This window comes from Eschrichtius robustus, chromosome 7, assembly GCF_028021215.1.
Source record: "Eschrichtius robustus isolate mEscRob2 chromosome 7, mEscRob2.pri, whole genome shotgun sequence".
NCBI classification, from domain to species: Eukaryota; Metazoa; Chordata; class Mammalia; order Artiodactyla; family Eschrichtiidae; genus Eschrichtius; species Eschrichtius robustus.
Genome location: NC_090830.1, coordinates 740,276 through 755,195, shown reverse-complemented (window position 1 = coordinate 755,195; position 14,920 = coordinate 740,276). Strand labels below are relative to the sequence as shown.

General features: G+C 38.4%; 1 protein-coding gene across 1 annotated transcript in view; it reads left to right on the top strand.

The window, feature by feature from the left end:
* Positions 1–14,703, top strand: part of NRBF2 (nuclear receptor binding factor 2) — a 30,687-nt gene extending 15,984 nt beyond the window's left edge. The window contains exons 2-4 of the mRNA XM_068547466.1: positions 7,494–7,578; positions 12,178–12,218; positions 13,870–14,703. Of these exons, the coding sequence (XP_068403567.1) occupies positions 7,494–7,578; positions 12,178–12,218; positions 13,870–14,580 (837 nt within the window). The 3' untranslated portion in view covers positions 14,581–14,703. The remainder of the gene's footprint in view (positions 1–7,493; positions 7,579–12,177; positions 12,219–13,869) is intronic.
* Positions 14,704–14,920: the final 217 nt, after the last annotated feature.

The following is a 14,920-nucleotide window of genomic DNA, read 5'->3' as shown; positions in this document are numbered from 1 at the left end:
GAGCCTACCTGGGCTCTTTGGTGGGGCTGATGACAGACTCTGGGAGGGCTCACGCCAAGGAGTACTTCCCAGAACTTCTGCTGCCAGTGTCTTTGTCCCCACGGTGAGCCACAGCCACACCCCACCTCTGCAGGAGACCCTACAGCACTAGCAGGTAGGTCTGGTTTAGTCTCCCCTGGGGTCACTGCTGCTTCCCTTGGGTCCTGATGTGCACACTACTTTGTATGTGCCCTCCAAGAGTGGAGTCTCTGTTTCCCCCAGGCCTGTCGAAGTCCTGCAGTCAATTCTTACTAGGCTTCAAAGTCTGATTCTCTAGGAATTCCTCCTCCCGTTGCCAGACCCCCAGGTTGGGAAGCCTGACGTGGGGCTCAGAACCTTCACTCCAGTGGGTGGACTTCTGTGGTATAAGTGTTCGCCAGTGTGAGTCACCCACCCACCAGTTATGGGATTTGATTTTACTGTGATTGTGCCCCTCCTACCATCTCATTGTGGCTTCTCCTTTGTCTTTGGATGTGGGGTATCTTTTTTGGTGAGTTCCAGTGTCTCCCTGTCGATGATTGTCCAGCAGGTAGTTGTGATTCTGGTGTTCTCGAAGAGGGAGTGAGAGCACGTCCTTCTACTCCGCCATCTTGGTTGCTCCCCTTGCTCATATGATTTTTATTCCTCATTTTGTTAATGTGGCATCACATTGGTTTTTGAATAAGTTTGATTTGTTGAACCATCCTTGTATTCCTGGAATAAATCCCACTTGATTTGCTAGTATTTTGCTGAGGATTTTTGTATCTGTGTTCATCAGGGATATTGGCCTCTAGCTTTTTTTTTTTTTCCATGTGGTGTCCTTGTCTGGTTTGGTATCAGGGTAATGCTGGCCTTGTAAAAAAATAAGTTTGGAAGTGTTCTCTATTCTTCTATATTTTGGAAGACTTTGAGGAGGATTGGTATCAATTCTTTGAATTTTTGGTAGGATTCACCAGTGAAGCCGTCTGGTCCTGGATTTTTGTTTGTTGTGAAGTTTGTGATTACTAATTCAGTTTCCATACCAGTACAGGTGTACCTCATTTTATTGTGCTTTGCTTTATTGCACTTTGCAGATGTTGCTTTTTTTTTTTTTTTTTTTTTACAAATTGAAGGTTTATGACTACACTATGTCTTATTGGCACCATTGTTCCAACTGCATTATTTTCAAATTAAGGAATGTACATTTTTTTTTAGACATAATGCTATTGCACACTTAATAGACAACAGTGTAGTGTAAACATAACTTTTATTTATTTATTTTAAAAGTATTTATTTATTTATTTGGCTGCACTGGGTCTTAGTTGTGGCACGTGGGATCTTTGTTTCCGCATGTGGGATCTTTTAGTTGCGGCTTGTGGGACCTTTTTTAGCTGCAGTATGTGGGCTCTTAGTTGCAGCATGTGGGATCTAGTTCCCTGACCAGGGATCGAACATGGGCCCCCTGCGTTGGGAGCTCAGGGTCTTAACCACTGGACTACCAGGGAAGTCCCAACATAACTTTTAGATGTATTGAGAAACCAAAAAATTTCTGTGACTCATTTTATTCCAGTATTCACTTTATTGCAGTGGCCTGGAACTGAGCTTGCAATATCTCCGAGATATGTCTGTGATTGGTTTGTTCAGATTTTCTGTTTTTTCATAATTTGGTCTTAGACAGTTTTGTGTTTCTAGGAATTTATTCATTTCTTCTAGGTTGCCCAATTTGTTGGCATATAATTGTTCATAGTAGTCTCTTATTATCCTTTGTATTTCTCTGTTACCAGTTGAAACATCTTTTCATTTTTGGTTTCTGTGTGTTTTTGTGTGTGTGTGTGTGTTTTGTTTTTGCAGTTGGTTAGTTCCCCAACCAGGGATTGAACCCGGGCCACGTTATTAAGACTTGTTTTGTGGTCTGACATATGATCTATCCTGGAGAATGTTCCATGAGCACTTGAAGAACGTGTATTTTGTTGCTTTTGGATGGAATGTTCTTTATATATTTGTTCCATCTTGTCTAATATGTCATTTATGGCCTGTGTTTCCTTACTGTTTTTTTGGTCTGGATGATCTGTCTATTGATGTAAGTGGGGTATTAAAGTCTCCTGTAATTACATTGCTGTATGTTTCTTCCTTTAGGTCTCTGAATATTTGTCTTATATATTTAGGTGCTCCTGGAGTTGAAATTCATGAAGATTGTTAAGTTACCTTTTCTGTCCTAAGTTTCCTGATAAACTTTAAGAAGAAAATAAATAAAATTTACTTTATTTGTTTGGGTTAGTACCCAAAATAGATACATTCTTGGCTTAAACATTATTTGAATTGTTAGTGATATCACTCAAAAAGACCTATATTGTCTTTTATCTTTTTGTTGTTGTTGTTGAGGTATAGTTGTTTTACAGTGTTGTGTTAGTTTCTACTGTACAGCGAAGTGGAGATCACTGTGCTATACAGCAGGTTCTTATTAGTTATGTATTTTATACATATTAGTGTATATATGTCACTCCCACTCTCCCAATTCATCTCCCACCCCCACTTTGCCCCCTTGGCATCCATATGTTTGTTCTCTACGTCTGTGTCTCTATTTCTGCCTTGCAAACCAGTTCATCTGTACCATTTTTCTAGATTCCACATATATGCGTTAATATACAATATTTGTTTTTCTCTTTCTGACTTACTTCATTCTGTATGACAGTCTCTAGGTCAATCCACGTCTCTACAAATGACCCAGTTTCGTTCCTTTTTATGGCTAATGTTCCATTGTATGTATGTACCACATCTTCTTTATCCCACATCTTCTTTATCCATTCGTCTGTCGATGGGTATTTAGGTAGCTTCCATGACCTGGGTATTGTAAATAGTGCTGCAGTGAACATTGGGGTGCATGTGTCTTTTTGAATTACTGTTTTCTCTGGTTATGTGCCCAGTGATGGGATTGCTGGGTCATACGGTAATTCTCTTTTTTAGTTTTTTAAGGAACGTCTGTACTGTTCTCCATAGTGGCTGTATCAATTTACATTCCCACCAGCAGTGCAAGAGGGTTCCCTTTTCTCCACACCCCTCCAGCATTTGTTGTCTTTTATCATTTTTGAACGAAGTATTGAGATAAAACCTTCCCCATAAAATTTTAGTGCATCTTGAAGTAATTGGCAGAAGAGAAACATGTTATCAGAATTATAAAATATCAGTGCCCAAACTTTTAGAATCCCTAACCAACGTTCCCATTTCAGTTGCTTCTTGTTCCTGTTTTATTTTGAATCACCAAAGAAGCATATGGATTTAATACTTTTAATGCTGTGATTTTGCCAAGAACAGTATTTAAAGAGAGATCAATTTTAATATTAGAGATCTTTAAAGATTGTTTTAAAAATAAGAATTACTACAAAAATAAGTTTCTTACGGTATCTTTAGTTGGAAAAGAATACAGTTTAGTCTAATCTCCCCAATCACGTTGTAAGCTTTATGGTGGTAGATACCTCTGGTGCTTTTACTGTCTTTTAACTCATTTAATTTTCACAACATTCTCATTTTAAAGATGAGAAAACTTGGGCAGGATGTTAAGAAAGCCAAGTTCAGGTGTCTAATAAGTGCTTCAAGCTGAGATTTGAACCTAGGCAGTTGGCACGTGCTGGGTGTCTAACAAGAACTTGGTGTAGGACCTGTATTTTTTAATAGGGAATTTGATTGCTGTGGTGCCAGATAACCTAAAGTAGGTGTGTGTTTTAAAACAAGATGTAACTCCTGAGTTGGCAGAGTGATCAGAGATTGGATTTTACATGGGGAAGTTTTTGGGGAGTTGGAAGAGCCATGAGGTCCTGTTCCTACCACTTGAGAACTTTTTGTTTCTTTGGTGTTCAAGAAAAAGTTTATTCTCACACCATAGACAAAAATAAACTCAAAATGGCTTTAAGACTTAAACATAAGACGTGACACCATAAAACTCCAGAAGAGAACATAGGCGAAACATTTGCTGAAGTGGCAGTGTTTTCCTAGGGCAGTCTCCCAAGGCAATAGAAATAAAAGCAAAAATAAACAAATGGGACCTAATCACACAGAAGCTTTTGCATGGCAAAGGAAGTCATAAACAAGACGAAAAGACAGACTACAGAATGAGAGAAAATACTTAACAAACTATGCGACTGAGAAGGGCTTAATTTCCAAAATAATTAAACAGCTGATGCAACTCAATTACAAAAAACTAAACAACCCAATCAAAAAATGGGCAGAAGACCCAAACAGACATTTCTCCAAAGAAGACATACAGACGGCTAATAGGCACATGAAAAGATGCTCAACATCACTAATTATTAGAAAAATGCAAATCAAAACCATAATGAGGTACCACCTAACACCAGTCAGAATGGCCATCATTAAAAAGTATACAAATAGCAAATGCTGGAGAGGATGTGGAGAAAAGGGAATCCTTCTGCACTGTTGGTAGGAATGTAAGTTGGTGCAGCTACTATGGAAAACAGTATGGAGGTTCCTTGAACTAAAAATAGAGTTAACGTATGATCCAGCAATCCCACTCCTGGGCGTATGTCTGGACAAAACTCCAATTCAAAAAGATACATGCACCCCTATGTTCATAGCAGCACTATTCACAATAGCCAAGACATGGAAACAACCTACATGTCCATTGACAGATAAATGGATAAAGATGTGATATTATATATACACATGGAATATTATTCAGCCATAAAAAAGTGAAATAATGCCATTTGCAGCAACGTGGATGTACCTAAAGATTATCATACTTAAGTGAAGTAAGTCAGAGGAAGACAAATACCATATGATATCACTTACATGTGGAATCTAAAATATGATACAAATGAACCTATTAACAAAACAGAAACAGAGTCACGGACATAGAAAACAAATTTATGATTACCAAAGGGGAAAGGGGGTGGGGAAGTTTGGGATTAGCAGACACACACTAGTATACATAAAATAGATAACCAACAAGGACCTATTGTATAGCACAGGGAACTATCTTCAATATCCTGTAATAAACCATAATGGAAAAGAATATGAAAAAGAAAAAAATTTATTCTACTATTGTGGAACTTGAAGCTTAACTAGGGAGCTTCGTAAATATAGTACAAGGTAGAAAATGATTAATGTCATTGGACAGAGAGAATAGAGACTGTTAGAATAAGCTAACCTCAGAGAGCATCTCACCCCGGCTTCTCAAAGTGTGTCCAGGAATCAGTAGCTTCAGCTTCACCTGGGTCGAATCTCAAGCCCTTCTGAATCAGTGTGCATTTTAACCAGATTTCCCAGGTGATTTGGATTCCATTAAAACTTGAGAAGCACAGATCTAACTCCATCATTTTATAGGTGAGGGAACAGGCCCTGAAAGATGAGATAACTTGGCTGGTTTAGTGGGATTACAAGGACTTGAGCCCAGTGCCCCAGGTTCTTGGTAGGGCTATGTCTGCGCTGTGCCATCCTAGTTAGGAAGTACTTTGGGATTTCAGAGAAGGTTGTCTCTTAAATAGGGCTTCATTCAAAGCTTAGAAAGGTAAAGGCATATGCAGATTCTTTCTTTTTTTTTTCCTGTGCCTAGAACCTTGTTGATTGTCACTTGCTTTAGCTATATGCTCAGAATACATTCCTTAGAGGAATCATGTTGATCATAACTTACCTTTCTTCATTACGTACATTCTCTCCCCAAAAGATCTGTATCATTTCTGGATACTGTATAATACTCCTGTGTTAAGAACATGTTTTTTGTTCAAATCCAGGACTCCATGGTTAAAATTATATTTTAAGCCCTTAGTCATTTCTGGTTATCCATTATTATATTTAGGAATAAATTGAGACTTAGCGAAAAAGTTTGTTTAATTACTATATGAAGAATAAAAAGCCTCTGAAACAATTGAAAGGAATAATCTTGCTTTTAAGAGTGTTGCTTGCCTCTTCCTTACAAAAATAGAAATGGGGAAAATGTAAACAGCATGCATTGCTAGAAGTGTACTGTTCCCTACTTTTGTCTTCACCTCTGTTTTACACTGAGCATGATTTGTAAACTTGCAAATATTTCTAATCTCAGTTACAAAAGGGATTTTCTGAAGTATTTTTATGAGGCATCAGTGGCACATCTTTTGAAAAGCATTCAACACAAATCATTTCACACCTGACACACAGATTTGATTTTTGCTTTTTAAAAAAAACAGGTAAAGTACACATAAAATTTTCTGTCTATAATTTTTTTAATTTTTAATTTTTAAAAAATTTTGGTCGCATCATGTGGCTTGCGGGAAGTTCAGTTCCCCGACCAGGGATTGAACCTGGGCCATGGCAGTGAAAGCGCCGAATCCTAACCACTAGACCAGCAGGGAACTCCCAAATTTGCCGTTTATAATTTTTAAGTGTACAGTTCAGTAGTGTTCACATATTCACATTGTTGTGCAGCAGATCTCCAGAACTTTTTCATCTTGTAAAACTGAAACTCTACACCCATTGAACAGCAATTCCCCACTTTTCTCTCCCCCTAGTCTCTGGCAACCATCATTTCTACTTTCAGTTTCTGTGAGTTTGACTACTTTAGATACCTCATTAAGTGGGATCATACAGTATTTGTCTTTTTGCAAGTGGCTCATTATATATTTCATTATTAGCTTAAAGTTGTCAAAGTTCATGCTGTAGCATGTGTCAGTTTCCTCCCTCTTCAGGCTGAGTAATTTTACATTGTGTGTATGTACCACATTTTGTTCATTCATCTATTGATGGATGCTTAGGTTGCTTCCACCTTTTGATTATTCTGAATAATGCTGCTGTGAACATAGGTGTATAGTGCTTTTTCACTTTAGGCAGCTTTGCTAAATTATCTGTGAGTTTGTTAGTGAGGAAAACATTACACTAGTTAGAAGACTTCAGCTGACCATTGCTTTCTCCTTGCCTGCTAACTGTATAACCTTATGTAAGATATGTGACCACTATGAGTCTATGGACCTCCTTATGTAAGAGATGAAACACATTCACAAAATTGTAATAGTTCTTAAATGTAACACAAATGTAAGGAGACCAATGACTACTTATTTAATCCATTTGCTTTCAGTACTTTGAGTTTGTTGTTTTGGTGAGTTGTACCTGAAAAGATCTCCACCATAACATTAAATATTGGTATCATTAATTCCTCAACTGTATAATGTACAAATTTTTTATCTTAAAAACAAATAGCAACTTTAATGTTGAAAAGGAAGAATGAGTTAAAAACCAAGAAAATATACATTTTGAGTAACAATTTGATGATAACCCTTGGTTTATCTCTGAAGAATGGTCCCTGAAGGAGTTGGTGCCTGGTGTTAACCTCGATTGTTTATTAGTAGAGTTGAGAGAAGTTGCCAGTCCTTTCAGATACTACCCATTAGGTTTCCCCGGTTTTAGATGCAGCCGTAATGGTTTGATGTGTGGCAATAAACAGCATTATATCTTCTTAAAAGTTTTTTTTTTTTTTTTAAAGTAAGAGGAACTCAGGAATGTTTGTCTTCTAGGCTCATCAACAGAGCAGACGAGCAGATCGTTTATTAGCTGCAGGGAAATACGAAGAGGCTATTTCTTGTCACAAAAAGGCTGCAGGTGAGTATTCTTTTTAAGAAGTACTGAGTCTAAAACTGCAGGGCAGTTTCTTTTTTCCAGTATCTCTCAACACATTATTTAGAATGAAAGTCACAAGAGTAATGATGTGTTGTTGCCCTGCATATACCAGGTTGACACTACTGACCCACTGGAACACAGCTTGGATTATTTTTCAAGTTACTGTGTTAGATTTTCCAGCTCCTCCTAACCCAGTCTTTCTAAATCAAGAAGATTGCATATGCCATATTCGTAAATGATTCCTGGACACAGCTTTCTGAGCCTGAAGATCCCCAAAGACAGAAGTAATTCCAAGAAGGGTCTGTCAATTCATCTTAGTTGTTATAGAGAAAGAGTCTGGATTTCAAATATTTAGCCTTTTTGGGTTTTGAAAGTAATAACTAATTTAATTCCAGCCAATTAATTTTCACTGAGTTTCTGTTTTCTAAGATGCTGATAATACAAAATCCATTGAAACTCTTTCCTGTGGTCTTTCTTTGGCTTGCCTTCTGAATGTTTCATCTATACATTCATGCCTATAGTATCATGCTGCTGATGACCTTCTTTTAGGTATGAAGTTTAGAATTACTGGATTCTTATCAAACACCTAATTTTATCCCAGTCATACAAGCTAGCATATGTTGAACTCAGAAATAGATCTTCAGGGTCTGTTTGTACAGACTGGTTTCTGTTAGCTAAGTAGCCTAAAAGCTTCGGGGCAGGGGTGCTTCATCCTACGGTGGAGTGGCTGCCTGTCTTAGAGCGAGCCCCGTACTCTTTCCGCTGGAGGAAGGCGCTTTCCTCCCCTCTAGGCCAGTATCATGATCCAAGTCCTGCTTTTTCCTGGCAGAGTCTGCCCCTCCTGTGTTGCCTCACTGCTGAAATACAACACAGTGGATACTGGTTTCAATAAGTCCTTCTATGTCAGTGATTTTTGCCTACAAGTCAGTAATTTTCAGAGACTATTTCAAGTCTTATTTTTGAAGAGTTAGTTTTGCTACTGAAGTGTACCCCTTCAGCTGTAGGGCTGAACGCATTGTATGTATCCCATAAATCTTTGTGGAGTTTTATGGTGAATTTTATGGGAGCCTTAGACAACATTAAACTTGGCAGCTAGTGCTCTTTAAATCTTTCATAAGCCATATTTTGTTATGAATCAAATTGTTAAATTTGTAGTCACTATAAAAAAAAAAGACAGTGTACTACACTGTTTTTAAAAAAACCATGAATGCTGTAGTGAAATGATACATTTAGTTAAATAATCCAGAGTGGTCATGGCTACACGTAAATAACAGAGTGATCAGCATTAGGTTGTGTGTTGATTGGTAGGATATTCTTTTTTTTCCCCCCCCACCCCAGAGAAAGAAGGATTTATTACTTGCAGCAAGTAAGGAGAACATTTGCTTTCCCAAAGCAGTGTCTCTTGATTGGTAGGATATTCTGAATACATAAAAGAGAGAGAAGTTTCTTTCATTCCTAGCCTGCATCCCTGTCTTTATTTGAAGACTTAAAATTAATGTTGGGCTTTAAACGCCTCTCTCCCTTTCTCTGTATCTAAATTCTGTGACTTTCTCAGGAATAGAAAAGATAAAGGCAGTCTGTTGGATCCCATTAGCTCTGATTATGGAGATACAACTTTAAGTGTGATTAGTTAATCCTACCCAGTGGATTTGATTTGGAGTTTAGACTTGGTTAAAAATAGCCTTGTGTTGTGTTTCAGAGTAGAGTTGTGAATGTAATGCTAGTTTGAAAATTAATGTGGTTAGAATGAGCTCAGTGTTTTCTAGATTGACTTACATCTAGGGCTCGAACAGAGGTGTTTTGGGAGGTATGGATGTAAATGTATCCTGAGAGGAAGGAACTTAGTATTTGGAAATCATTTTAGAGACAAAACAGGGAAAGGTCATCATCTGAGAAAGACTGGTGGGATGAAAGCCTGAAATGAGAGAATTTAAGGGCAAAAGAAGGGGCCTCTGTCAAAGATCAGAGGAGATTCCGAGACAGTTTACCCGAGACTACACAGCTAAGGACTCATATCCTCTACACTTTGTAGTGTTCTGATAGTGTTTTGTAAATGTGTAGAAATAAAGAGGTTACTTGATAAACTGAGATACCCAACCCAGAAGGAAAAAGCTGTCTAAATCTGGCAGGAGGTGGGGAGGAGGAGGTGTACACATTTTTACCACTCTATATTGAAAAAAAGTTAAGAAGCCATAAACTACCAAGAATTCAGCACTGTTAGAAGAATCTATTGCTTTAAACCCTTGATTAGCAGCTGTAACTGGTTTTCTGTAACTCTCCCTTATCAGTCTTTTTTTAAAATAATTTATTTTATTTTTGGCTGCGTTGGGTCTTTGTTGCTGCACACGGGCTTTCTCTAGTTGCAGCGAATGGAGGCTACTCTTTGTTGCAGTGTGTGGGCTTCTCATCACGGTGGCTTCTCTTGATGGGGAGCATGGGCCCTAGGCACGTGGGCTTCAGTAGTTGTGGCGCTCGGGCTCAGTAGCTGTGGCGCACGGGCTTAGTTGCTCCATGGCATGTGGGATCCTCCTGGACCAGGACTCGAACCCGTGTCCCCTGCATTGGCAGGCGGATTCTTAACCACTGCGCCACCAGGCAAGTCCTCCCTTATCAGTCTTAATGCAGTCCAGTTTCTAAGTGGATTTCGTTTCTTTCACAGACAGCAAAAAGCAAAAGCTTAAATGGGAAGTTAATCATGGGCATTAACAATGCTTAGAACTCAAAATGAACTTTTCAGAAGATGAGCAGACCTCAGATTACATTGTTTATATGTATTTGATAGTAAATGTTATCATTTTAAGAAGTGATAGATTCTTCAGATTTTCTTAATTCCTTTTCCTCATCATTTACTTAGTATTTACTTCAAATATTAGCCTTGTATCATAATTGAAGAAAGCAGTTTAACCACATTACTAAATATTTCTGAGACAGGTATTCTCTGCCTACATTTCTGTCTTGGTGGGCATTTGTTCCTGTTGTGGCTCTGGGGTAAACTCATTACCATGCAGTCAGATTAAAATTTTTTTTTTCTTTTAAAATAACTTTTAAGACCCAGATTTTAAGATGAAATTTGGGAAATACTTTAAATGACAGTGTGACTCTTTTTGAATTCTCTGAGCTTTGGGAACTCAGTGTCCTTGGGAATCTTCTTCTGTCGTGTTAGTTTCAAGGTTCTACAAAGGGAGGCATTGCATTTGGGTTAAACTTGGTTTTGTGAAACTGTTCTATGTGTTAAGAAACTGGATTTAAAGCAAACTGTATTTCAGACAGGGAGGCAAATGTACACAGAATAATGGGAGGGATGTCTAGGGAAATCCACACAGTAAGAGATAGAATGTCTCAACAGACTTACACATGAACAAAAGGAAAAGAAGTCGTCTGTATGCAGTTGTACAGACTTAATAAGACAAAAAGTTGAGGGAAAAATGTAGGTATGGCTGGAGCATAGGCCGTATAACCAACTCTGTTTTCTGATGTGGAGGGAGCATCCAGTTAGTCTGTCTTAAAGACTGTGATAGAACCTGGCAGACAACAGTTCTAAGTGATGAACTCAGAAAATCATTAAAATATTTGGATTAAGATTAGAGAGAAAGCAGTGCCTGTAGTATTGGAGAAAAGGCAAGAAGGAAGTTAATGTATGAGAGATGCCAAAAAGTTTATAGTGAGCAAGAGATAAAAAATGGGGATTAATTGGACACGACCTGTTATTAATAATACTTGTTATTTATACCCCATCTTGTTCCAGCAAGATATAAAAGGGCTTACAGAGGAATACAACAAAATATAAAATCCATAGAAAGATAAAATGGGGGAGGACTGGGAGTATAGTTCACAAAATGCATCATGAGTTCTTGAAGGGGAACATGGCCTTAAGTGTTCTAGCAGTCAACTTAGAGAGGAAATTTACGGATTTTACAGTGACTATTTAAATTCAAACAAATTAAGTCATCTAGGAAACTGATTGTAAGATTAGAGAGAGAAGTTAATTGAGTTATTGACCCTTTGTCATTTTCATAAATGTCCTAATACTGCCTGCAGCTACTTATTATAAATATGTCAATGAGTTCTTTGGGCTTTTAACTACCAGATTCACAGTAGGCTGATGGTATAGCTCAGAAACAATTCAATAAAAGTAGTTCTATAGGAGACCAAAATGATAGTCTAGGTATTCATGTGGGTAAAAAGTCATTGATAGTCAATATCTTGATATTTTTGTGAGCATAATTTGAGTAATAGGATTTTGATAGGTTCTTGTTTAATTTTAATCCTACCTAATTCTATTTTTCTGATTATGCCATCTTTACTTCCTTAACTGTGAAATCAACATTGATTTAAAAGAACCAGCCCCTCCAAGGTGAAGTATGGAATATGTACATTTGATTACCACTGATATCTTTTATGGAGAAGTTAAGAATCCTTTTTTTTTAAATCCTTTTCAGGAATAGGATAACTATGTAGCAGAATTGTTTCTAAGACCAGTTCTCTTTGTCATATGAGGAGTATTAAAACTCTTTGTTTGACCTTTTAATAACAAAATGACGACACATATATTAATGTGTCTCTTTTTTTTTTTTTAACCAGCGTATCTTTCTGAAGCTATGAAGCTGACACAGTCTGAGCAGGTAAGACACTTTAATATTTTCAACAAGGGTTAGAAGGATTTTCTTGTGGAAACTTGAATTGTGTATAAAATAAAGCATTGTGCTCCTCCCAAAACACTGCAGTCAAAAATACATAAAATGGGGAAGAGATGAGTACTTCAGAAAGGAAATTCAAACTAAATGAACTGTTGGGATTAACATATACGTGTTATACATATATAAAATAGATAATCAACAAAAACCTACTGTATAGCACAGGGAACTCTACTCAATACTCTGTAATAACCTAAATGGGAAAAGAATCTGAAAAAGGATAGATTCATGTATAACTGAATCACTTTGCTATCCACCTGAGACTAACACAACTTTGTCAATCAACTATATACTCCAGTATAAAATAAAAAATAAAACTAAATGAACTGCTGTTGATGGCATGCAGAAACTGCTGTCCTTTTTTCTAGGGGTTTCTCACAGACCTTAGATTGCCAGACGTGTCCTTTAGAGACCCGTTAGTGCCTTTCCTGATCATTAGCTCATTTGACCATGAGCTCACAGTAAGTAAGCAGGCCTGGCCCAGGGGAAACCAGTTGGCCTTCCCTTTGCTTGTCAAAGATAATTTAAATCCAGACCTGTCTTTTCCTGAATTCCTAAGCAGTTCTGGTACTTTTAAATTTGTTTCACCAAGGGCTTTAAATTGTCTTCTGTGTCTGGGGAGGGCCTGCCTAGGTTTTTAAAATACCTTTATATAAAGCTGCATCTTTATCCAAAGGTGATTTCCTGATTATAAAAGTGGCAGGTCCACAGGAGTTACTTGGTAAATGTTTGTTTGATTGAATTAAGGAGATCTGAGGGGATATCAGTGGCAGGGAAAAGATACCAGTTCCTCAGACTGAACGAAGAGAACTTAAAAGTTGTGTTCCATTCTGTGCACTTCCCTTTGACTGTCCAGAGCTGCTTGTGTTAGCCATGTAATGTAGACCTGCGTCGAGACTTTAGCTAGTTGTAGAATTAAAGTCTAAACAGGAAAGTTTTCTGATTTTAAGCTGAGTACAAATAGCATTGCAGAGGGGAAAGGCACATTCAAAAACGGTCTGATTCACCGTGTCGATTGGAACTGGAATAGGACTTCTTCTGACTTTTTTTTTTTTTTTTAATTTTTTTTTTAATATTTTTTATTTTTGGCTGTGTTGGGTCTTCGTTTCTGTGCGAGGGCTTTCTCCAGTTGTGGCAAGCGGGGGCCACTCTTCATCGCGGTGCGCGGGCCTCTCACTATCGCGGCCTCTCTTGTTGCGGAGCACAGGCTCCAGACGCGCAGGCTCAGTAATCGTGGCTCACGGGCCCAGTTGCTCCGCGGCATGTGGGATCTTCCCAGACCAGGGCTCGAACCCGTGTCCCCTGCGTTGGCAGGCGGACTCTCAACCACTGCGCCACCAGGGAAGCCCCCTTCTGACTTCTTGAATGGTATTTTGTTTATGAATGAAAATGTTAGCTTACTTAGAAAGATTTAGTTACTTTGAAAAGTGTTTGAGGTTCTATTGAATTGCAAACAGTATAAATAAAAAATTTTAAGTGCTATTGGGTTATTCAGAAAAGAAGATACTGAAATAGTATTTACCAGACATTACTGAAGTGGCTTAAAATGTTAAGTTGTCCCTTTCCTTCTGTGTAATAGGCTCATTTGTCACTGGAACTGCAGAGGGATAGCCACCTGAAACAGCTCCTCCTCATCCAGGAGAGATGGAAGAGGGCAACGCGGGGGGAAAGATGGAAAGCCCGGCAGGGCACAGACAGGGATACTGCTGCCCAGCTTCAGGCATCTCACAGACCCTCTGCTGAGGATGCAGACAGCCGGAGCCCCCTGCTCTCTCAGAATTATAGCCCTTCCACAGAGAAACACTTGCCTGAAATTCAGGGGGTCTTTGACAGGGATCCAGACACACTACTATTTTTACTTCAGCAGAAGAGCGAGCCAACAGAGCTGTGCATTGGAAGCAAAGCCCCAAAAGATGATAAAACAATTATAGAGGAGCAGGCAACCAAAATTGCAGATTTGAAGAGGCATGTGGAATTCCTCGTGTCTGAGAATGAAAGATTAAGGAGAGAAAATATACAGCTAAAGGCTGAAAAGGCCAGACTTCTAAAAGGCCCGATAGAAAAGGAGCTTGATGTAGATGCTGATTTTGTAGAAAAATCAGAGTTATGGAGCTTGCCACCACATGCAGAAACTGCTACAGCCTCTTCAACCTGGCAGAGGTTTGCATCAAATACTGGGAAAGCCAAGGATATTCCAATACCCAATCTTCCTCCCTTGGATTTTCCATCTCCAGAACTTCCCCTCATGGAACTCTCTGAAGATATTCTGAAAGGACTTATGAATAATTAAAATGGAAGGCCATAGAAGAGGTGAAAAAGAGAAAATAATACGGTAATACAGTTAAGCCAGCAAAAAAAAAAAAAAAAAGGGAAAACCACATGCAAGGGTATCCCGGAGATGCTGCATCCAGCATCCTGCGGAGAAGAGGCATTGACAAGACTCGGAAACAGTCACTGTGAAGTATGTCGCGCATCGGATTTACTGACTCGAGCTAATGATTCCAGACTTGGCAGATACTAAACTCTTGGAGGTTCACTTTCTCCTGATACAAACCAAATGGCTACCTGGAATAATTTTTTTCAAGCAACAGTTATTTTTCTTCAGGGTTAAAATGTATAAAAGTATGTTA